The sequence below is a fragment of the Neoarius graeffei genome, chromosome 12 (assembly GCF_027579695.1).
Source record: "Neoarius graeffei isolate fNeoGra1 chromosome 12, fNeoGra1.pri, whole genome shotgun sequence".
NCBI classification, from domain to species: domain Eukaryota; kingdom Metazoa; phylum Chordata; class Actinopteri; order Siluriformes; family Ariidae; genus Neoarius; species Neoarius graeffei.
This window is the reverse complement of record NC_083580.1, coordinates 44,137,446-44,163,172: the sequence shown is the minus strand read 5'-3', so window position 1 is coordinate 44,163,172 and position 25,727 is coordinate 44,137,446. Positions and strand designations below refer to the sequence as shown.

The 25,727-nt window shown below is 42.6% G+C and overlaps 2 protein-coding genes across 3 annotated transcripts in view; both read right to left on the bottom strand.

The window, feature by feature from the left end:
• The window catches only part of c6 (complement component 6), a 194,797-nt gene extending 189,715 nt beyond the window's left edge, over positions 1 to 5,082 (bottom strand). Inside the window, exons 1-3 of the mRNA XM_060934862.1 lie at positions 4,612 to 5,082; positions 3,547 to 3,713; positions 3,325 to 3,455 (exon numbers count right to left, since the gene is read on the bottom strand). Of these exons, the coding sequence (XP_060790845.1) occupies positions 3,325 to 3,455; positions 3,547 to 3,713; positions 4,612 to 4,764 (451 nt within the window). The 5' untranslated portion in view covers positions 4,765 to 5,082. The remainder of the gene's footprint in view (positions 1 to 3,324; positions 3,456 to 3,546; positions 3,714 to 4,611) is intronic.
• Positions 5,083 to 15,752: 10,670 nt separating this feature from the next.
• Positions 15,753 to 25,727, bottom strand: part of rnf180b (ring finger protein 180b) — a 46,192-nt gene continuing 36,217 nt past the window's right edge. The window contains exons 5-8 of one of the 2 annotated variants that reach the window (XM_060935921.1): positions 23,802 to 23,975; positions 20,943 to 21,156; positions 19,916 to 20,041; positions 15,753 to 19,258 (exon numbers count right to left, since the gene is read on the bottom strand). In XM_060935921.1, coding sequence (XP_060791904.1) covers positions 19,065 to 19,258; positions 19,916 to 20,041; positions 20,943 to 21,156; positions 23,802 to 23,975 — 708 coding nt within the window. In that variant the 3' untranslated portion in view covers positions 15,753 to 19,064. The remainder of the gene's footprint in view (positions 19,259 to 19,915; positions 20,042 to 20,942; positions 21,157 to 23,801; positions 23,976 to 25,727) is intronic. The other variant, XM_060935923.1, reaches the window with a different exon arrangement.

The following is a 25,727-nucleotide window of genomic DNA, read 5'->3' as shown; positions in this document are numbered from 1 at the left end:
ATAGGTATACCTCAACTATGAGAGACAAAATGAGAAAAAAATCCAGAAAATCACACTGTCTGATTTTTAAAGAATTTATTTGCAAATTATGGTGGAAAATAAGTATTTGGTCAATAACAAAAGTTCATCTCAATACTTTGTTTATACCCTTTGTTGGCAATGACAGAGGTCAAACGTTTTCTGTAAGTCTTCACAAGGTTTTCACACACTGTTGCTGGTATTTTGGCCCATTCCTCCGCAGATCTCCTCTAGAGCAGTGATGTTTTGGGGCTGTCGCTGGGCAACACAGACTTTCAACTCCCTCCAAAGATTTTCTATGGGGTTGAGATCTGGAGACTGGCTAGGCCACTCCAGGACCTTGAAATGCTTCTTACGAAGCCACTCCTTCATTGCCCAGGCGGTGTGTTTGGGATCATTGTCATGCTGAAAGACCCAGCCACGTTTCTTCTTCAATGCCCTTGCTGATGGAAGGAGGTTTTCACTCAAAATCTCACGATACATGGCCCCATTCATTCTTTCCTTTACACGGATCAGTCATCCTGGTCCCTTTGCAGAAAAACAGCCCCAAAGCATGATGTTTCCACCCCCATGCTTCACAGTAGGTATGGTGTTCTTTGGATGCAACTCAGCATTCTTTCTCCTCCAAACACGACAAGTTGAGTTTTTACCAAAAAGTTCTATTTTGGTTTCATCTGACCATATGACGTTCTCCCAGTCCTCTTCTGGATCATCCAAATGCTCTCTAGCAAACTTCAGACGGGCCTGGACATGTACTGGCTTAAGCAGGGGGACACGTCTGGCACTGCAGGATTTGAGTCCCTGACGGCGTAGTGTGTTACTGATGGTTGCCTTTGTTACTTTGGTCCCAGCTCTCTGCAGGCCATTCACTAGGTCCCCCTGTGTGGTTCTGGGATTTTTGCTCACCGTTCTTGTGATCATTTTGACCCCACGGGGTGAGCTCTTGCGTGGAGCCCCAGATCGAGGGAAATTATCAGTGGTCTTGTATGTCTTCCATTTTCTAATAATTCCTCCCACAGTTGATTTCTTCACACCAAGCTGCTTACCTATTGCAGATTCAGTCTTCCCAGCCTGGTGCAGGTCTACAATTTTGTTTCTGGTGTCCTTTGACAGCTCTTTGGTCTTGGCCATAGTGGAGTTTGGAGTGTGACTGTTTGAGGTTGTGGGCAGGTGTCTTTTATACTGATAACGAGTTCAAACAGGTGCCATTAATACAGGTAATGAGTGGAGGACAGAGGAGCCTCTTAAAGAAGTTGATAGAGGTCTGTGAGAGCCAGAAATCTTGCTTGTTTGTAGGTGACCAAATACTTATTTTACCGAGGAATTTACCAATTAATTCATTAAAAATCCTACAATGTGATTTCCTGGATTCTTTCCCCCCATTCTGTCTCTCATAGTTGAAGTGTACCTATGATGAAAATTACAGGCCTCTCTCATCTTTTTAAGTGGGAGAACTTGCACAATTGGTGGCTGACTAAATACTTTTTTGCCCCACTGTACTTCTTGGGACCAGAAGAAAATTACAGAGGTTTTTTTTTTTTTTTACATATAAAGTTTCAAATGTGCATAAATTGAAAACCATTGCCTATGATCTTTAAGGTTCTTTTATTTGTCATTTCAACCATATACAGTTGGTACAGTACACAGTTAAAACGAACCAACATTTCTCCAGGACTATGGTGCTACATTAAACATCACAGGACTACAATCAATTGTCATATGAAAACAATCAATGACGAGGTGGTGTCATGAAGTGGACTTACTGTTAAGCTGATGATTTTCCCATAACAGCAGTGTTCATCTTGCCTTATACCACAGCAATTTGGCAACAATTACAATTTTTATTAACTGAAGAATGACACATCATACTTTACATCCATTTATTGTTACATTTAATGTTCTGAAACATCAACAAAACAAGTTAGCTCCTGTTATCGCTGATGTTATAGTAGTTATAAACAGTCATTCCTGCAGCTGCCTATCTTTTTCCCTCTCTTAAATGCAGCTTGCCTTGTTACCAAGAAATCACTATCAAGATATTCAATAAATGTCTTCAGAAAAAAAGCATATCAACAATTATACGTTTTTTAATTCAGCTTATGAGGTATAATACAAGTCCCTGTGAATGAGCTGTTGCTATAGAAATGGGAATGCATTAGAACAAGTGCATTAATATAATAAAGTGATTTGCAGCTGCACTACTGTCAGAGTTGCTGTTATAGAAAAATAATCACCATCTTCTTTGCATGTATCAGTGAAGTTTAGTAACATAAATGGGTTTCAGTGACAAAGCACTCACTCATACCCCAGGACAATTTATGCATCCATCCATCCATTATCTGTAGCCACTTATCCTGTGCAGGGTCGCAGGCAAGCTGGAGCCTATTCCAGTTGACTATGGGCAAGAGGCAGGGTACACCCTGGACAAGTTACCAGGTCATTGCAGGGCTGACATATAGAGACAAACAGCCATTGGCACTCGCATTCACACCTACGGTCAATTTAGAGCCACCAATTAGCCTAAACTGCATGTCTTTGGACTGTGGGGGAAACCAGAGCACCCGGAGGAAACCCACGCAGACACGGGGAGAACATGCAAACTCCACACAGAAAGGCCCCTGTCAACCACTGGGCTTGAACCCAGAACCTTCTTGCTGTGAGGCAACAGTGCTAACCATTACACCACCATGCCACCTCAGGACAATTTAGCTTAGCCAATTCACCTGGAGTCAATCCACATTTTTGGGAGGCGCGATGAAACTGGAGAACCTGGAGGACATGACGAGAACATGCAAAAAACCTGTCCATATTGGTAGTAACCCAAGCAGGGATCCTGGATCTGTGAATCATTGAAGATCCTATAAGCTCCCTTAACCTCTAAATGTTCTCCATAGAACGATACAACTGAGGGCTTCCAACAGAAAGGACCATTTGTAGAAGCTAAGAACCCTTAAAGAAACCTTTTTTTAAGAGTAAATGGTTTTCTATTTGCATTCTCAATAACTCTGTGAAGGATTTTCACCCTAGTAGCAGAAGGCAAAGACAACTGGTTTTGATATAACCATGACCATTGTGATACCTGACTCATAGTCTGAAGGTGCAAGGGGTTTCACTGTGCTGTGATGTATGTTATGCTTTCCTAAAACACAATTATAATGTCTTCTGCATGGAGTTTTCTGCACTGCATGGTGTTAACATTGCTACCTTTAATATACACTTTTATTGCAGCTAAGCATTTCACCAGGCCAGACTGGTTTAATTTTCAAATGCTTTGTCGCCCCCTGCTGTACTCATGCAGTACCTCACCTTTCCTGTGGAGCTGCAGCACACCCAACAAACACATGGACTTGAGCATCTCAGTGATGTACATCTCCAAGCAGCACTGCAGCTGGATGAAGAGCCTGCAGATTTCAGGGTGGATCTCCCCATCCTCTGGCCTACAAGTCCAGCAAAAAGATATGTCACATATGAGGGACACACTGCACTTTTCCAGGGCATGAAACTAATAATTGGTTAAAAGTTTCCTACCCAGAGATGAGTGTGAGGTGCTGGTAGGCACTCTGAGCCACTGTGCAGCCTTTGGTGCGTGTACTGTGCATGCGTGCTCTCAGAGTTGGACAATCAGCCGTGATCTCTCCTATGGAGATGACCTGCTCACGATGGAGTGCCACCAGAGTGTTAAACTCCTGCACCGCCTGAACATGAACACAAAGCTTTCTCAGTGTAATGTCCACAGCAGGACGTTGGCCATTAGCATCACACATCATTAAATGAGATATCACAATAAATGGTTTCTCTTGATTCCTGATAGGTCCTAAAGGCGTATCAAGTGACTCTCTCTATGCATTTCGTGGTTTGCAGGAGGGTTTGAACCTCTTCGAAGTCTGTTGGTCTCTTATGGTGACCATAAATGTGGTTTATAGGTCTATGTCTGTGATATTTGCTGTTACCTCTGAGTGTCTCAGCTGATTCAGTACACTACTTGTGAAACGTTACATGATTTTTCTTTTTCATAGAGTTAGTTCACCACAATAAACAGTGGCCTTAGACAGAAAAAAAATATCACAGCTTTCTGTTGTTTCTTAAAACGTTTGTAATGGTTAGCCTATTTTTATTGCCCATATGCACCGATATGACCATGTAGAAGGTCGTAACTCAGACGACCATAAACACAAAGCCTTCTCAGTGCTGTCGTAGAAACAGTATAGGTGCCATCACATATCATGCCTCGATGTATCATGCTATGGATGTGACATCTCCAGATGACTGCGTTCTAGCATGAAAATTAATCTGCGTGAGTCACGATACTGAGAAAGCTAATTCTCAGTGTCAAATTACCAACCAAACATCTTGCTGTTATTAATGAACATATCATTTGCCACCCCGTAGCAGGACATTACCAGCAACAAGCCTGAGAAGGGTCATATAAGGGTGCAACGGTCATTATTTAGCCTATTACTGATTGCTACAATTACCGACAAATGCGGCGCTGCGCATTTAGGAAAACACTGCACAATCTGAAAGCCTCAGCGTGATTAAGCGCTGATAGAATAATGCAGCGTTAACACTGCGGTATTCCCGTTATCTACCCACCGCTCTGCAGTGCTCCAGAGCCCGCTGTCCTCCCCTGCGGGCGCTGTCCGTGCTCTCCCGCCGCTCGGGTTCGCTGCGCGCCGCTTTGCCCAGCTGAAACATGCGGCCTGCGGATCCGGGGCGGCTCTTTCGCCCGTTCGGTGCGGAACACATGCATACGCGTCCACGGACGAGACCACCCCCCGCGCTAACAAATTAGCCTGCGTGTTCGTGCTCGGCAAAGGTCGTCCAGTCGGAGCGAGTCGAGTCGCGGTTTCGTTTTTCAACGTGATGGCGAGCCGCACGGACGCGATCGACTCCTCTGCATCTCTTCATCGGATGAAACGAGCGGCGCACACAGCGACCGCATGCGCGCGCATACACGCCACTCACTCCTTCCTCTGTCTCAGGTTGAGCGTCCGTACGAGCCGAGAGAAACAGCCGCCTGCGTGAAATGATTCTGTCCTTTAGGATGAAAGGACTGATGAGAAGAGAAGCGTGTTGTCTCGGTCAACCTTTCAGCACGACACTGCTGCGGCACTACATACTCTGGAGACTGAAGTCTGCATGCTGCAATGTTAAAGGACAGTTTATTTTCCACAGTTAGCGCCGATCTGTGACTTCTTATTGCGTGGCTTTCATGAAAACTTTACAACCTGAAATGTTTTCATTGTGATTTTAATATGTTTTGATATTAAGCACTGATAAAAGTTTTGATTAAAAAAAAGTCCTGACAGGAAGGTTTTAATGGCATTGTGACGTTCCACAAATTTCTGTGGGACCCTGTTTCAAACAAATATTTAATTTTAAAAAATCTTTTAACCCAGAGCAGTCAGTACTTCTGGTCCCCAATAGTGATGATCTGGGGGTCTATGATTTTGACCTTGTAGACTAATTAAGCCCCGCCTTTCGCCCGTAGTCAGCTGGGATAAGCTCCAGCTTGCCTGCGACCCTGTAGAAGGATAAAGCGGCTAGAGATAATGAGATGAGATGAGACTAATTAAGGCAGCACAGTGGTGTAGTGGTTAGCACGGTTGCCTCACAGCGAGAAGGTTCTGGGGTCGAGCCCAGCAGCCAGCAGGGGCCTTTCTGTGTGGAGTTTGCATGTTCTCCCCATGTCTGCGTGGGTTTCCTCTGGGTGCTCCGGTTTCCCCCACAGTTCAAAGACATGCGGTTAGGTTAATATGGGACGGCCTGGGGCTGACGTGAGGCACCTAACTCCCAACTGCTCCCAGGGCACTGTTAACATGGCTGCCCACTGCTCTGGGTATATGTGTGCACGCATGTGTGTGTTCACTGCTTCAGATGGGTTAAATGCAGAGAGGAATTTCACAAGTGTGTGATGTAATCAATCAATCATCTGTATCCGCTTATCCTGTACAGGGTCTCAGGCAAGCTGGAACCTATCCCAGCTGACAGGGTACACACCCTGGACAAGTCGCCAGGTCATCACAGAGATGACATACAGAGACAACCATTCACACTCACGGTCAATTTAGAGCCACCAATTAGTCTAACCTGCATGTCTTTGGACTGTGGGGGAAACCAGAGCATCTGGAGGAAACCCATGCAGACACAGGGAGAACACTCAAACTCCACACAGAAAGGCCCTCGTCGGCTGCTGGGCTTGAACCTAGGACCTTCGTGCTGTGAGGTAACGGTGCTAACCACTACACCACCGTGCCGCCCTAATTAATTAAACGAACAAATGAATACTTAAATTAACATTTTAATTAACTAATTAATATTAGCAGCCAGTAGTTTTGGTGGGTTTAAGCTGTCACAACTGCAAATGCAGGTACAATGTTTCAGTTTTAATCCGAATGAAAGGACAAGTTTATGCATGTTTTTCTCAGTTGTTAATGGTCCTTTCTGTTTTTAATAGTTAGAAATGGTATCTTCCATCCTTCTATAAGGATAAATATCACCCGCTTAAGATTTAGAGCCAAGTTTAGGCACTTAAGAGTAGGTTATGGCAATATTGTGAAACTAAATTACACCCCACAAGACCTGCCGTAGGGAGTTTTTTCCCCTTTTTTTGTCAGGTAATATAGTTTCCTGTGTACTGTATACAGTGAACAGCCATAACATTAAAATCACTGGCAGGTGAGGTGAATAAAGATTATCTCTCTACAATGGCATCTATCAAGGGGTGGGATATATTCGGCAGCAAGTGAACAGTCAGTTCTCAAAGTTGCTGTGTTGGAAGCAGTAAAAAGGGGCAAGAGTAAGGATCTGTGTGATTTTGGCAAGGGCCAAATTGTGATGGTTAAACAACAGAGCATCTCCAGAACGGTAGGTCTTGTGGGGTGTTCTGGGTATGCAGTGGTTAGTACCTCCTAAAAGTGGTCCAAAGAAGGACATCCGGTGAACAGACCACAGGGTCCTGGGTGCCCAAGGCTCATTGATACCTGTGTGGTCTGATCCCCCAGAAGACCTACTGTAGTGCAAATTGCTGAAAAAAGTTAATGTTGGCTATGATAAAAATGTGTCAGAACACACAGTGCCTTGCAGCTTGCTGCATAAGGGGCTGTGTAGCCGCAGAGTGCTCATGCTGACCTCTGTTCACTGCCAAAAGTACAGTGAGCACATAATGACCAGAAGTGAACTATGGAGCAGTGGAAGGTGGTGGCTTGGCCACAGTATGAATCACGTTTCCTTTTACATCATGTAGAAGGCCATTTGTGTGTGTGTCACTTACCTGGGGAAGAGATGGCACCAGGATGCACTATGGGAAGTAGGCAAGCCTGCAGAGGCAGTGCGATGCTCTGGGTAATGTTCTACTGGGAAACCTTGGGTCCTGGCATTTATGTGGATGTAAATTTGACACATACCACTTGCTTAAACAATGTTGTAAACATTGGCGGCTCGTTAATAGGGGCGATTTGGGCGACACACTCCCAAACAGGGAGATTTTTTTTTATCTACTCCTACTACCATGGCAACAGTAATGTCATTGTCCAATCAGGCTAAGGTCGCGCCTGGTGTAGCCACGCCCTTTTGGTGCGATTTCTGTCAGGTTCAGATTTACCCCAAAATCTCCCATTGACAGTAATGGTACGTACGTGTTTTTTTTCTTTGAAAAATCATGCTCCCAATGCATTTTCTATTAGGTTTTATGTGCTAGCACAAGCAGCGTGCTTTCGTCATACGCCTGTTGCGCGGGAAATGTGTGAACATTCTATGAAGAAGATGGCGAGTGTTGAGTGCAACAATACGATAGCGTCTCTGAAAGAAGTTCCCTTTAGTCATCGTACCAATGAGGAGAAAATGGCAATCAAACAGCTAGGACCTCCTAGACCGAATTTAAACATCAAGCAAGTGTCTACGAAGGGGGAGAAGACCTACTCAAGAGGTTTTAACAAGAACTGGTACCACCGGAAAACTTGGCTAGCTGGCTGTGATGTAGTCAATGCTCTTTTTTGCTACCCTTGCATTCTCTTCCACCCTGGAAGTAGCACAGCAGACGGTACAGCGTGGACCATAAACGGAGTTACAGATATGCATCATCTCTCCGAGAAAGTGAAGAAGCACGAGAATTCAAAGATTCACATGGACAGCTGTCTGAAATTTTCAGCCTTTGGGAGAGTAAACATTGCCACACAGCTGGATGAGGAGTATCGGCTAGCAGTTCGTCGTCACAATGATGAGGTGAGCAAGAACCGACACATACTCAATCGGCTCATTCAGTGTGTGAAGTTTTGCAGGGTTTTATATAGCTAAATAACTAAAGCCTTTTGTGTTCATTGACATGCTTGTAATACTTTAAATATCCTTTTAAGGTATGGCTTTCTGGAGGAATTCTTGGGAAAAAAACTGCAGAATTTATTTAGAATTATTTATTATTTGTTGTTAAAATGGTGCAATTCCATATATAAAAAACACAATTAAGCTGCACATGTTTGTTTGATGGTTATGCTTTTCTTCATCTTTTTCAAAACTTAAATAAACACTTGTTTTGGATTTATATCCTGCCACTTTAATTGCATTCTTTAGAATGAAGAAATTAGAATGTTTATAATTAAGAATTTATGTGTCTACTTATTATAGAATACTGGAATAATATGAGAAAATAAATGAGTAATGTAATATTAATTGATTGTGATGCCAAATGTTTTGCTTTGAAGGCTTCACAATGAATCTTCCTTAGTTTGCCACCTTTAACTTGTTCAGTGTTGTCACCTAGTGGAGAGAAGAGATATTGTCTATATTGATATCTGAATTTACCAGGCAAAAACAAGTTCGGCCAATTGGCTTGCTACCTAGGTCAATTTACTTCAGTCCTGTGGACATTTATGGTCCGTGTAGACATAACGGGGGAAAATTGCCCCCCCTGAAAAAAAATTCAGGAGCCGCCACTGGTTGTAAACCTAATATTCCCAAGTGGCAGTGGCCTTTTTCATCAGCATAATGCTCCCTACTGCACTGCAAAAATTGTTTAGGAATGGCTTGAGGAACATGACACAGCGTTCAAGGTGTTGGCTTGGCCTCCAAATTCCCCAGATCTCGGTCAATCCATCGATCTATCCATTATCTATGCCACTTATCCAGCAGCACCACAGGGGAAACTAGAGCCAATCCCAGCTGACCTGGGCAGGCTGCCAATTTATCACAGATCTAACATAGAGATGAACAACCATTCACACCTATAGGCAATTTAGAGTCATCTGTGGGATGTGCTGGACAAACAAGTTCGATCCATGGAGGCACCATCTCGCAACTTCCAGGACTTAAAGGATCTGCTATTAACATCTTGGTGCCAGATACCACAGACCACCTTCAGAGGTCTTGAGTCTGTGTCTTAACAGGTCAGAGGTGTTTTAGCAGCACAAGGGGGTGCCACAATATTATGGGCAGGTGGTTTTAACATTATGACTGATCAGTGTATATCCACTTCAGATGTCAAATTATTAAAATGAACAAGAAGCATGTATTCATAAATACAACCCCGATTCCAAAAAAGTTGGGACAAAGTACAAATTGTAAATAAAAACGGAATGCAATGATGTGGAAGTTTCAAAATTCCATATTTTATTCAGAATAGAACATAGATGACATATCAAATGTTTAAACTGAGAAAATGTATCATTTAAAGAGAAAAATTAGGTGATTTTAAATTTCATGACAACACCACATCTCAAAAAAGTTGGGACAAGGCCATGTTTACCACTGTGAGACATCCCCTTTTCTCTTTACAACAGTCTGTAAACGTCTGGGGACTGAGGAGACAAGTTGCTCAAGTTTATGGATAGGAATGTTAACCCATTCATGTCTAATGTAGGATTCTAGTTGCTCAACTGTCTTAGGTCTTTTTTGTCGTATCTTCCGTTTTATGATGCGCCAAATGTTTTCTATGGGTGAAATATCTGGACTGCAGGCTGGCCAGTTCAGTACCCGGACCCTTCTTCTACACAGCCATGATGCTGTAATTGATGCAGTATGTGGTTTGGCATTGTCATGTTGGAAAATGCAAGGTCTTCCCTGAAAGAGACGTCGTCTGGATGGGAGCATATGTTGCTCTAGAACCTGGATATACCTTTCAGCATTGATGGTGTCTTTCCAGATGTGTAAGCTGCCCATGCCACACGCACTAATGCAACCCCATACCATCAGAGATGCAGGCTTCGGAACTGAGCGCTGATAGCAACTTGGGTCGTCCTTCTCCTCTTTAGTCTGAATGACACAGCGTCCCCGATTTCCATAAAGAACTTCAAATTTTGATTCGTCTGACCACAGAACAGTTTTCCACTTTGCCACAGTCCATTTTAAATGAGTCTTGGCCCAGAGAAGACGTCTGCGCTTCTGGATCATGTTTAGATATGGCTTCTTCTTTGAACTATAGAGTTTTAGCTGGCAACGGCGGATGGCACGGTGAATTGTGTTCACAGATAATGTTCTCTGGAAATATTCCTGGGCCCATTTTATGATTTCCAATACAGAAGCATGCCTGTATGTGATGCAGTGCCGTCTAAGGGCCCGAAGATCACGGGCACCCAGTATGGTTTTCCGGCCTTGACCCTTACGCACAGAGATTCTTCCAGATTCTCTGAATCTTTTGATGATATTATGCACTGTAGATGATGATATGTTCAAACTCTTTGCAATTTTACACTGTCGAACTCCTTTCTGATATTGCTCCACTATTTGTCGGCGCAGAATTAGGGGGATTGGTGATCCTCTTCCCAGCTTTACTTCTGAGAGCCGCTGCCACTCCAAGATGCTCTTTTTATACCCAGTCATGTTAATGACCTATTGCCAATTGACCTAATGAGCTGCAATTTGGTCCTCCAGCTGTTCCTTTTTGTACCTTTAACTTTTCCAGCCTCTTATTGCCCTTGTCCCAACTTTTTTGAGATGTGTTGCTGTCATGAAATTTCAAATGAGCCAGTATTTGGCATGAAATTTCAAAATGTCTCACTTTTGACATTTGATATGTTGTCTATGTTCTATTGTGAATACAATATCAGTTTTTGAGATTTGTAAATTATTGCATTCCGTTTTTATTTACAATTTATACTTTGTCCCAACTTTTTTGGAATCGGGGTTGTATGTTTATAAAATGAAACTGAGGGGGAAAAAGTATTCAGACACCACAAATTAACATTAGTACTTTGTTGCAAAGCTGTTTTTTTTTCCTCTTATGTCAAAGTTGACTGTTTACTGCAGATTTCTTAGCTAGTTCAAGAGAGCTATCCACAGTGGACATCACAGACATAGAGCAGTTCCTATCCCAAACAACCATTCACACCTATGGACAATTTAGGTGGGGTCATTAGACCGTATCAGCGGATCATCAGATTAACGTTTTTAAAAACGATTAGCGTGCACACAGCAACGCCAATACACGATTCGCGTGCACACAGCAACGCCAATATACGGATACGCTAATCACATGACTAATTCCGCACGCAAGTTGAAATGTGTCAGTGCGGCTCATCGCTTCCTCCTCAGCGCCTGCGCTCCAAATCACTCTGCCCTGAACAGCGAGTGCCCTCTGGAGGGTGTGCACTCTGGCCCTGCGCAGCTCACAGAGCGCGCGAGTGTAGTGCACGAGCAGTGATTCGGGACTGAGCCGCTGTGCGCAAGTCACTTACCACTTGCAAGTGGAAGGATGGCAAGCCTAAAGACCATCATAACTACACAATGGGCAGTATTTGCATCAGTATTTGCAGTATTTTCATACTTTTATACTCTTTAATGAAAGGTGATACAAGGCGGAAGTCCGCGCCGTTTTTCAGCAGTCGCGTCACATGACCAACGCCAGCGAATCAGGAAGGTGGATGTCACAGTGACGTTGTCCAATGACGACGCCAGCTAGAGCTCAGCACAGCGTATCCGCGTATTCTCAATGTTTACACAGCACTGGATCAGACACGATCTGGATTGAATACGTGGACCCTGGCGGATTCCCGTTTCCCGGCGTTTCCAGGCGTTTTAATGTAAACGGACAGTGCATCCGCGAAGAAAACGAGACCGATACGGTCTAATGTAAACTTGGCCTTAGAGTAGCCAGATAACCTAACTGCAGGTCTTTGGAGTGTGGGGGAAACCAAAGCACCCAAAGGAAACCCACACGGACATGAGGAAAACATTAAACAATTTTAGGTTGCTTTTGAAGTGTGCTTTAGGTCCATCTGCACTGTGAAGCAGTGTCAAATGAGTTTTGAAGGATTTTGCTGAACCTGAGCAGATAATTTAGCCCTATACACTTCACAATTCATCCTGCTGCTTTTGTCAGCAGTTACAGTGTCAATAAACACATGAGAACCAGTACCATTCGTAGACATACAGTTGCAGTCAGAAGTTTACATACACAGACATGAATGTCACGGCAATATTAGACTTTCAATAATTTCTTTGAACTGTTCTTTCTCAGTGTCAGAACAATTATACAACGTACAGTACCAGTCAATGTTTGGACACCTACTCATTCATTGGTTTTTCTGTATTATTTTATACATTGTAGAACAATACTGAGGACATGAACTATGAAATAACATGGAACCATGTGGTAAATAATAAAGCATTTTATATACAATTTATTTCAGATTCTTCAAAGTAGCCACCATTTACCTTGATGATGCTTTGCACACTGTTGGCATTTATCTTAATCAGCTTCATGAGGCAGTCACCTGGAATGTTTTTCAATTAGCAGGTGTGCCTTGTCAAAAGTTAATTAGTGGAATTTCTTGCCTTCTTAATGCATTTGAGACCAACAGTAAATAATAAAAATACAATAAATAGCATTACTCAACAACTGCATATTATGCATATTATGTCAAGAACCACTCAACTAAGAGAAGCGAGTCCATCGTTACTTTAAAAGATGAAGTGCCTTTTAATTAATACCACTGCATACCAATACAGAAAGAAAAAAACATTGAATTAGGAGGTTTGTCCAAACGTTTACCTGGTACTGTACACCTTTAAGGGGGGGTTGCATGTTCCAGTTTATTTTGGGTTTTCTGAAATCAAAACAGGCTCAAAATTAGACATCTCATCTCATTATCTCTAGCCACTTTATCCTGTTCTACAGGGTCGCAGGCAAGCTGGAGCCTATCCCAGCTGACTACAGGCGAAAGGTGGGGTACACCCTGGACAAGTCGCCAGGTCATCACAGGGCTGACACAGACAACCATTCACACTCACATTCACACCTATGGTCAATTTAGAGTCACCAGTTAACCTAACCTGCATGCAGGGTATCTGCACATTTTTCAAGTACAAATTTAAAGACTTTTAAGACCTTTTTAAGACCTCTAAATGGAAAAATTAAGACTGTACCATGGCAAAGAAAATGATAAATACGACAACTTAAAACTGTTTTCTGCAATAGTTTTTTTTTACTAACTTTAAGAAGAATGCACACAGTTGGTGAACAACAGGGTGCATCAATGGCTTATTTACACATGACTTTGCTTCAGCTGTTTGCATGTCTAACAACTGTTAGACATGCAAACAGCTGAAGCAAAGTCGTGTGTAAGTATCTATAATCCATGAGTATTTGTTTGTATTCTACCAATTACTACTTTTTAATAATTATTTGTAATAATTTTTAATAACTTAATTTTATAACATTTAATAATCCCTAGTACTTATTAGAATAATCACTAATTCATAAGTAGTAATCATTAATAATCAATAATAATTAGTATTACTACTAATTATTATTAGTGGTTGTTAATATTATTCTTATTATATTAAAAACACGGGCGGCACGGTGGTGTAGTGGTTAGCGCTGTCGCCTCACAGCAAGAAGGTCCTGGGTTCGAGCCCCGGGGCCGGCGAGGGCCTTTCTGTGTGGAGTTTGCATGTTCTCCCCGTGTCCGCGTGGGTTTCCTCCGGGTGCTCCGGTTTCCCCCACAGTCCAAAGACATGCAGGTTAGGTTAACTGGTGACTCTAAATTGACCGTAGGTGTGAGTGTGAATGGTTGTCTGTGTCTATGTGTCAGCCCTGTGATGACCTGGCGACTTGTCCAGGGTGTACCCCGCCTTTCGCCCGTAGTCAGCTGGGATAGGCTCCAGCTTGCCTGCGACCCTGTAGAAGGATAAAGCGGCTAGAGATAATGAATGAATGAATGAATGAATATTAAAAACACTTGTAGACGATAAGTAATAAAACTAAAAAACTTTTTGTACAAATTATATTGTACTATATTTAGAATTATTGAATTTTCTGGAGTTCTTTTTGAGTTTTGAAATAAAGGTTGTTTATATATTTATATTAAACTTAGTACAATAAACAATGTTAATTATGTAAAAAATGATGCTAATCATTATTATTAGTAGTAGTATTATGTCCTATAAGTCCCATTTTCCACCTGACTCTTGTGCGCATGCACGAACCCCCCTGCGCTTCACTCTGGAGCGCTTGACTTCTAACACACAGGCGCGCACCTCGTGTCCATGAAAAACCAGTTTCCCAGTCCGCCGTGTCCCCAGCGCTGCGTTACCGTCTTTAACCGCATTTGTGCGATCCAGCGCTTTTTACGTTAAACAGACATCTTCCCATAATTATCAACGCTTTCTAGCGCCCACGTAAGCTACCCGTGTATCTCTCACTCTTCACAACCACCACACCACGCCACACTTCCTCCAGTAGCCTCCTAACATTAGTTCTTGATCTACAGAATGCACAAAAGACGCACAGAACCAATGCTGCCCCCAAAAGGTACGCTGGTCACTTTTAAAATTACGGTTAAAAAAAAAATACCCACACCGGATGGAAACATTTCACTCGTTCGGTCCAACATTAAATTTAATACCTCCCTTTCGAAAATTCCAGTCATTCCAAACAATTTAAGATGTTTTTAGGCCTTGAAAACCGAAAGTTGTATTTAAGACTTTTTAAGGACCTGCAGGAACCCTGTGCATGTCTTTGGACTGTGGGGGAAACTGGAGCACCCAGAGGAAACCCACGCAGAGGACATGCAAACTCCGCACAGAAAGGCCCTCGCCAGCCACAGGGCTCGAACCCGGACCTTCTTGCTGTGAGGCAACAGCACTAACCACCGTGCTGCCCCAAAATTAGACATATAGGGTAAAAAATATAGCACACTTAATACTTGGTTAAATGTCCCTTAGCAAGTTTCACTGGCACAGACCTGATGTTTAAGCACAGTCTACGTATTTTCAATAGGATTGAGGTCAGGACTCATTTTCAGCTTAATGTTAGCCTACTTCATCCATTCCACAATTAGCTCTGATTTGTAGTTAGGGTCATTGTCTTCTTGAAACACCCAATTGTATGCAAGTTTCTGTTGGTTTGCGGTTATGCTAAAGAATTCTGCAGTAGCCCTCCTTCTTCATTATTCCATCCACTTTGTGCAATGCGCCAGTTCCACTGGCAGCAAAACAGCCCCAGCATGATGCTACTACCACCTTGCTTCACAGCTGGTAGTGGTCCTCTGGTCATTGTAGCCAAACTCGATCTTTGTCTCAGCCAACCAAAAAACTTTCCTCCAGCTGACTTTTTCTTTGTCCATGTGGTCAGTTGCATACATCAGTGAAGCTTGAAAGTGTCAATATTATAAGTATGTATGGATTACATTGTCAACTTTACATTGCTCTTTTATTTCAATTACACACAAATTTAGTTTCCTATTAATGGTATTAATAAAAATGTTAAATATGGGGGAAAAAAAAGAAAAGTCAACACAAACTCAAATTAAGAAACTAGCTGCTAAACATGGCAGCATCTTTTAATGCTGTGCAACAGTTTAGAGCCATGATTAAGTGATTGACCTAGTGTGTCTCAAGCTGCAATGAATGCTCCTAGTGTTGCATACCTCCATTAAGCAACCGGAGTACATCAGGTTTCCTTATAACATAGCCCCACATGCTTTTCCAACATAGCATTGCAGAGGCCACACAGGAGTGTGAGAGTTTGAAGTGGGTGTGAGGCTAATGAGAGGCTTTCTGAAAGGCTGAGACTTAATTTTAATTAATTACAAACAAAACCCCATAGCAGTTTCCCCTGTGTAATATGCTTGGTGATCAGTGTAAATTTTTCTCCATTTTTATAATCAAACCATTTTGTTTCCACATCACTTAATTTATACCTAATTCACCTTTTCTGTAATTTGTCTCATAATTTTACTCTTTTCAGGTGCTGTTACATGACTAAATATTTTAATGGTGTAGACATAAGTACAAATAGCTTTTTTGTCATTTCACATTTCAGCTCTCTGTAAATTTTTATTTTACGGAGATTCGTGTGTCACTAAATGCAAATTAAATATGGGATGCACTTGTGCATCTGTTCCATGGTGTATTCACACCTCACACCCAATGTTCCTGGGATAGGCTGTGGATTCACCATGACCCTAATCAGGAAAAAGTGGTTACAGAAAATGAATGAATGAATGAATGAATGAATGAACTTAAAACACAATAAGCAGTAAAACACACTTTCAAAACCCCAATACATCCAGTACATTGTATCCTATCTTGATTATTAGCAATATGACTACTCCAAAGTCACTTCTCATGCTGGAGGGATTACCCTGATGGGAATTGGTTGTGAAAATAAGAGATAAGTGATAAGGGAATGGGGCACTACTAATATCACCTTTTTGGTTCAGATTCAAGCCAGTCATTATTAACACTTTTATCATCACTTTGTTACTCTCAGCTCAAAATGACCTGGGGTGGGTTTCCTGATAACATGAAGAATTAAAAAGGGAGTTTAAAGATGCTCTTACGTAAGTGATGAACATGGTCACTGTACATGGTTTTCCTGAACACACTCATAAAAAGGACTCTTAAGATCAACTTTGCTAAGAGCTTCTTTGCAATGTGCATATATATATGCAAATATAAAAGTAATTAAAATACGTGAATACCGTATTTTCTGGACTATAAGCCGCTACTTTTTTCCTAGGTTTTGAACCATGCGGCTTATACAAAGGTGCGGCTATTCTGTGGATTTTTCTTCCACCGCTAGGGGCGCTCTAACCGGAAGTAGAATCAAAAATAAGATAGACGAAAAATCAATGCAAAGAAGAATTAGCAGATCTTTAGCAGATAGAACATGCACGACAAATTACTAACTGGTAATTATTTTCAAATCCAGCGAAGATGATTAAAGTGACTTGTGGTTTCAAACACAGGAGAAATGAAGGTAAATAAATACCGGTTATTTTCTCTTGGTTCTGTTCCGTTTTAATCAGCAAAGTTGCTGCTGTGTTAAAAGGCACTGTTCGGAAAGAATCTGTTCAGGTACATACATGTACATTTACAGTACAAAATCGTTCTGTACATGCAGATAAATATCTAATTTTTCAACATAGATATCTGCGGCTTATAGCCCGGTGCGGCTTGTATATCTTTTTTTAAATTTTTTTTTAAAAATAGAGCGGATGCGGCTTATATACAGGTGCGCTCTATAGTCCAGAAAATACGGTATATTGTATTGTCATTAAGCATTACTTATATAATATGGTAATTAATAATTTAAACTATTTTACATTTTTGGACGATACAATTTTTATTCCAAGCGCTTTTTTGTTTTTGTTAAATGAACAAACGTTCACATGAACGAATCCCAGTCAAGAGCTTAAATGTCCATTATAAATTACCATGCAGCCAAGTGGTATTTGGCATATGAAGGAGGTACAGTATCTATCCCATCACCTGCCTCCTCCACAGACCACAGTGCCTCTCCCCTTCCCATCCCCTGGACCCTCTCAGCTGATTGCTTGCCAGACTGCAGGTAGCCAAAGTACAGCTGTCTGAGTGTCAGTGGAGCCGGGAGCTGTTCAACATTGAAAAGGATCGACTCCATTTGCGCCGAGACCTGCATGACCAAAGGGAGCAGCACCCACAGGAGCAGATGGGCCTTAAACAGGCAAAACTAGACCTACTGGCCAGACAAGTGGAGCTTCGTACTGCAGCCATGATTATTTCAACTGTTATTCACAATGCCAAGTTGGCAATGTTTTGCCCTTTATGTAGGTACAATGTTACAGGTACAGAGCATTGTCTCATTTAGGACACCAAATTAAATAACCACTTGCCTAATAATGGAGTTACATTTTATTAAAATGTGGTGATAATGTGACATTACAATATTTCATTTAATACACAATTCCATAACAGGGCGGCACAGTGGTGTAGTGGTTAGCGCTGTTGCCTCAAGGCAAGAAGGTCCGGGTTCGAGCCCCGTGGCCGGCGAGGGCCTTTCTGTGCGGAGTTTGCATGTTCTACCCGTGTCCGCGTGGGTTTCCTCTGGGTGCTCCGGTTTCCCCCACAGTCCAAAAACATGCAGGTTAGGTTAACTGGTGACTCTAAATTGACCGTAGGTGTAAACGTGAGTGTGAATGGTTGTCTGTGTCTATGTGTCAGCCCTGTGATGACCTGGCGACTTGTCCAGGGTGTACCCCGCCTTTCGCCCGTAGTCAGCTGGGATGGGCTCCAGCTTGCCTGCGACCCTGTAGAACAGGATGAAGTGGCTACGGATAATGAGATGAGATGAGAATTCCATAACATTGAAATATATTCATAATGTTTTATGTATATTTAATAATTAACTCAATGTACTTGCAATATACAAGAAAAATAGTTTAACACTGCATACTGGCAGCACATTCAACACCAGTTTCCGCCCATTGATTGGAACAGTCCCTTTAAGGTGCATGCACAGTTTGTGTATTCCGCTGTGAGGAGACACTCTTTGCTATGAAAGAGTGATCCAGGTCCATCGTAAGTTAAGAGGGAACTAAAGTAAATACTTTGGCTACAACGTTGTTCAGGAAAACCATGTTAGTTTAACGATGATTTTTAAGAGACCGTTAAAGACACTCTTGCCCTTAAGCGGCTTTCAGGAAACCCACTCCTGAACAGTATATCTGAACCAGATATCATTTCAAAAATACTTTTTACTCTCTAAAAAAAAACTGCACGTAATGTGTATAGTGATTATATATCCACAGCTTTGCCTCATGCAACTCTGAAATGGTTGAGTTCTCATCATATCACCAGAGGAAGATGTAGAAAAGGCCACACAAGATGATAAAAAAGGCAAGCACCCAGTGGATAGAGAAGATGAAGGTGATCATATCAGAGTGAAATGTCCAGCCCCTTATGTCTCGGAGTTCCAGTCTGTTCAGTCCCAATGCTCTGAGAGGGAATTGCCACTGACCAGCCGAGGCTCTGTGTCTCTGCAGGCCTGAAACATGGAGAACACCACTTAATGAACAGTTCACCAAGTAAATTATTAGAGAACTACAGATCATACTTCATAAGTTATCCTAAAATTTAATGTAATTAAACACTGAATGTCATTAAAAAGGTTAGTTATCCTTATAGCAGATATAAATAATCCTTAACAGCCTTGCTTTTTCATCTCCCTTGATGTTAATAAGGCAAAAAAATTAAAAAATAAAAATTACAACAAAGCGTAACCTCCTGAATCCTGAAGATGCCTGGGGGTAAAGTTATAGCTTTACCTCTCACCGTTACAAAACCCTGAAATTGAAGGCTCCTTCCATAAAATTTTAAATAAACTCCTTACAGAAAACCTTACCTCATCACTAACATGTTTTTAATTGAGAGTCTGCAATACAAGTCCCTGGGAATGAGCTGTTATTACAGAAACAATACCGTATAAGAATGAGCAAATATAAACCTGTAATTTGCAGCTGCACTACTGTCAGAGCTGCTGTGATACAAAGTTAATCAATACTTTTTTAAAAAGCACAATATATTGTGAATATACTTAAATGGTATATTAAACTGCTATGATTTAGCACTGAGCACCAAAACAGATAGAAAATCGTCCAGATAATTTTAACAGCAAAAGTAAAATCTCTCTCAAATAACAAACCCCATAAAATGTGAAAATGTTTCGGTGAACTGGGCAGGGGCCATTTAGAATAGCTGGTCTTTTGGAAAGTCTCATTTCTCATGCGGTATTCTTTGGGGAAATGGGTCCTTGTGCGCTGGTGAAGCTCTGAAACACAAATGCATCCATGATCTATTCAGACATCAGAAATTACTTAAGATCACAGGTTCTTACTGAATACTACCACTTCCATCTCGAATAGCAAAAAGCAAATTGATTGTAAATCATTTTCAGTACTTTAATGACAATAAGTCAATCTGGAGTAGAAGACACACAAATTCTATCTGCAAGAAAACAAATCAATATATAGACTCCTCTTTTTGCATAAAGCCAGTCATATGTTGTATGATTTCTTGCTTGTTAATTTGATTCACACTGTGGCTAAGACATACCATTATTCGTTTCACACAGAAACAAAAATCAACCAGGTAAAGTCCAAAGTTTAATGACCAAATTGAGCCTACTAATGAACCAAACATTTTTATTTTACACACTTACACTGCGGCTCAGTCCTCTGACTGGTACAGTCTAGTTTATTGTCTGTCCCTCGCGTTGTGTTGCCATTATTAAGCACTGTATTTTTCCCTGAGATGACGCCTTTTCTCTAATCCTGGGCTGGTATGTATAATTTGCTTCTGTTTCTTATTATTATTATTATTATTGAAACATAAGAATAACACTGGTATGACAATGCCTTGTGTATAACTTTTGTGTACTTATACTGGCACAGAAATGGGGCTTTTTTTTTCCTCTTCTTAAATTTATGGTCCTGCATATGTCACTTTGTTTCAGGTTTAGTCCTATAAAGAACTCTCACTTCTGTTTTTCAGGGAAGCTTTTAGCTGAGATTTGTTTCTGCTTAAACTATTTTGAAGAGTAATTCTCAGAAGCTTGAAATGTAATTTAGACAGTGCTAGCATTAAAACAAGTCCATGTTTCTATTGTATTTAACTAATCTATGTCCTAATGCTACTCTTCTGAAAGAGACTGTTTTCCTTGATTTGCTGACCTTCCTGGAAGATCACATGCGATATGAGAGTTCTGCAGAGGGGGCATGGCGTGCTGTTGGCCCGGCTCTTTGCCAGTGTCCTCAGACATGGCTCACAGAACACATGGCTGCAGGGCTGACACATGTATGGCTTGTAGTACACGTCCAGACACACGGCACACATGCAGCCCTCCTTCTCCTCTTCATTGCTGCTTGTAAGATTCCAGCTCACACTCTGCAAACACATACACACACCATTTACCATCCTTACCCACATGCAGACATGATCATCTCTACAAACGTGATGTTTAAATAATGACTGATGGGGTGGTGTGATACAGCCCAGCACAAAGTAGAGTTACTGTTACCACTTCCCAGTTAATTATTTCCTATAACAGCACATCCCCCAAGTGTCCTATTCTTCTTATACCACAATTTGCAAATGATTCAAAAAAATTTTTTATTAATTAATGAATAATTAGACAATTAGAGGATTTAACAGTACTGCGGTATAAATTGTTGCATAAACTCATGTCACTTTTGAGTTTCTAAAAAATATACACTGAAACTGTTAGTTTTACTATGAACTTATGCATATAATGAACTAAGTTGGTGTCCCACGCCTTTAATGACAATGAGTCAGAGCCTTCTAAAATATATACAGTGTAATTAATATACAAGTTGGCTGAGAACAGTGGCACTGGAGTGGCCTCTCCAGGGTGCATGCCTGGGCAAAGTGTATGGCGATCCTGTGGTGTCCGGTCAACAGAATCCCCTTTGGCCTCACCGAGGGAAAGGAGAGCAGAGCAATACATTTAGCATCTGCTTGGCTGCAGGAGCTGCCAGAAGGTCATCGATGATGACGATCCAACCACCTTAGGGGCCCCACTCTGAATTTTTCCTTGAAGCTTGCTCCTGAAACCTTTCCCATAACTGGATATGGCCACAAGGCAGCAGAGGTTTGAGATTAGAGTTTACCTTCTCCTAGATGGACTGCCTTCCCAGGCTGATGAGCTCCACCTGCTCCACCATGCATATGCATGCATATGCACATGCATAGATATGACACAGGGAATAAAAAAGCAACAAAATATGGAATAGAAGTATTTGATGGTAAGAACACACACACACGTACGTACGTACGTGTGTGTGTGTGTGTGTGTGTGTGTGTGTTCTTACCATCAAATACTTCTATTCCATATTTTGTTGCTTTTTTTTGGCTTTTGTTTTCAAGTAGAGAGTGTCTTTATTTTGTCCTCAGTTGGTTCAGTTACACAGTCTGCCATTTTCTTTTCTTCTTTTTTTGGCAGCTGGCAAACCAAATTAAAAGGTGCATTACTGCCACATTCTGCCTGGAGTGTGGAACAGGAGATATTGGGGGTGGGGAACTATTTTTTTTTTTATTTAGTTATTTCTGTTTCCTTTAAATACTTGATAAAGTGATGTATCTGAAGATGCACACGGTTGCTCATATCCAGTCAATATGGATAGAATAATTTAAAATAGGATAAAATCAATTTTAAAAAATTATATATTATATTATACTATACACACACACACACACACACACTTATTGTGGCAGCATGGCCAAGCAGCAGTTTGTGAATGGAGGGCGGGGTCAGGGAAGGTAAGTGGCTGTCATTACACCTGCTGTCAATTAATGTGTATGGGTGGGTGTGTTTGTTGCAGGAACGGAGCATAAAAGGAGGGGAAGAGCAGAAAAGAGGGACTCTCTCCCAACCAGAATGCATGTGTGCGCACACACAGAGAATAAGCTGAAAAGCTATATTTATATGCAAAATAAAAAGTTTGTAAGAACTTCAGTTCCCACCTGCTGTGCTTCTGTACTCCACCCCCCTTCAGGGATTCATGACAGTGGTGCTGAAACCCGGGATCGAGTACGGAAGGGAACCACCCCATGGAGTCCTCCCCAATTATGGAGCTCGTCCATGCCCTCGCTGCTGCCCAGCAGAACCAGCATCAAGCGCTGACCACCCTCCAGAAGGACCAGGAACAACACTTTGAAGCATTGTTGCTGGCCCAGCAGGAAGATTGCCAGGCGTTCCGGCATCTGCAGGGGCGTCCACCAGTACCACCATGGACTCTCCTCATGTCACCTTCACGAAGATGAGCCCGAAGCCTTCATCACTCTTTTCGAGCAAGCGGCCCAAGCGTGGGGGTGGCCAATCGAGCAGCGTGTGGCTCACCTCCTCTCGCTCCTGACAGGCGAGGCGCAGCTCACGGCGCAGCAGCTCCCTGCCAACAGCCGGTTCAACTACGCCGACCTCAAGAGGGCCATATTGCAGAGGGTCGGCCACTCCCCGGAACAACATCGCCAGCAGATCCGGAAGCTGACACTGGAGGAGGTTGGCTGACCGTTCGCATTTGGCCAACAACTCCAGTACGCCTACCGGTGGTGGCTGAGGGCCGAAGACTGTGACACTGACTGGATCATCGACCTGGTGGCACGAGAACAGTGCATCTCTCAGCTTCTGGAAGGAACGGCAGAATGGGTCCAGTGTCACCACCCGGTGTTGCTCCAGCAAGCCATCGAGTTGGCAGAGGACCATCTGGCGGCAGTTCTGACAACAGGCAGACGAGGTGAAGGCACCTCTCCTCGTTTCTCTTCTCTCCCCCTCTCTGTCTCCTCTCTCTCCCCATTCCCCCACCGTGGAGGCGGGGACCGACTCCTCCCCAGCCGGCGCATCACACCCATGGTGTTCTCCCGTGCGCACACACACACACACACACACACACACACAACACTTTCACCGCTTGTGCTCTCCCCAATGCCTCACCTTGCACCAGGCATTGGTGAATTGAGGTCTGATTACAACCAGAATCCACCAAAGCGTGATAAGTATCCCCTTGAACACTAACCGGTATGCAATACGTTCCAGCCCGATCAGGGGCGGTCTCTGGCGCGTCGGGGATCCGGATCACAGCCTCCACCTCCCTTGCAGAGCCCTGATTCTGGAGATGCTCCGGCTCCCCGTCGTGCCAGCATACCGGCCCAGGTTTTCCCTCTGCACCGGTGTTAAGGGCGTCACTCACCTGAGGGAGAAAGGACACAGACACGGAAGAGGGAGACGGGAACTGAAGTTCTTACAAACTTTATTTCAGCTTACTCTCTCTCACACACACACATGCACTCTGGTTAGGAGAGAGTCCCTCTTCTCTGCTCTCCCCTCCTTTTATATTCTGTCCCTACAACAATCACATACCCATACACATTAATTGACAGCAGGTGTAATGACTTAGCCACTTACCTTCCCCAACCCCGCCCTCCATTCACAAACTGCTGATTGGCCACGCCCCTGCTGTCACACACACTTTTATATATACAGTGCCTTGAAAAAGTATTCATACCCCTTGAACTTTCACATTTTTCCACCTTACAACCACAAACTTAAAAGTTTTTTATTGAGATTGTATGTGATAGACCAACACAGAGTAGCACATAATTGTGAAGTGAAGTGAAAATGATAAATGGTCTTCAAAATTTTAAACAAATAAAAATCTGAAAAATGTGGTGTGCATTAGTATTCAGCCCCCCTGCGTCAATACTTTGTAGAGCCACCTTTTGCTGCAATTACAGCTGCAAGTCTTTTGTGGTATGTCTCTACCAGCTTTGCACATCTAGACACTGAAATTTTTGCCCATTCTTCTTTGCAAAATAGCTCAAGCTCAGCCAGATTGGATGGAGAGTGTCTGTGAACAGCAATTTTCAAGTCTTGCCACAGATGCTCAATGGGATTTAGGTCTGGACTTTGACTGGGCCATTCTAACACATGAATATTCCTTGATCTAAACCATTCCATTGTAGCTCTGGCTGTATGTTTAGGGTCATTGTCTTGCTGGAAGGTGAATCTCCTTCCCAGTCTCAAGTCTTTTGCAGCCTCCAACAGGTTTTCTTCCAGGATTGCCCTGTATTTAGCTCCATCCATCTTCCCATCAACTCTGACCAGCTTCCCTGTCCCTGCTGAAGAAAAGCATCCCCATAGCATGATGCTGCCACCACCATGTTTCACAGTGGGGATGGTGTGTGCAGGGCGATGAGCAGTGTTAGTTTTCCGCCACACATAGCGCTTTGCATTTCGGCCAAAAAGTTCAACTTTGGTCTCATCTGACCAAAGCACCTTCTTCCACATGTTTGCTGTGTCCCCTACATGGCTTCTGGCACACTGCAAATGGGACTTCTTATGCCTGTCTTTCAACAATGGCTTTCTTCTTGCCACTCCTCCAAAAAGGCCAGATTTGTGGAGTGTACGACTTATAGTTGCCCTGTGCACAGATTCTCCCACCTGAGCTATGGATTTCTGCAGCTCCTCCAGAGTGATCATGGGCCTCTTGGCTGCTTCTCTGACCAGTGCTCTCCTTGCTCGCTCTGTCAGTTTAGGTGGACGGCCATGTCTTGGTAGGTTTGCAGTTGTGCCATACTTTTTCCATTTTTGAATGATGGATTGAACAGTGCTTCTTGAGATGTTCAGAGCTTGGGATATTTTTTTATAACCTAATCCTGCTTTAAACTTCTCCAGAACTTTATCCCTGACCTGTCTGGTGAGTTCTTTGGTCTTCATGATGCTGTTTGTTCTTCAGTGTTCTCTAACAAACCACTGAGGCCTTCACAGAACAAGTGTATTTATGCTGAGAGTAAATTACACACAGTAGGACTCTATTAACTAATTAGATGACTTCTGAAGGCAATTGATTGCACTGGATTGTATTTAGAGGTATCAGAGGACAGGGGGCTGAATACTAATGCACACCACATTTTTCAGATTTTTGTTTAAAATTTTGAAGACC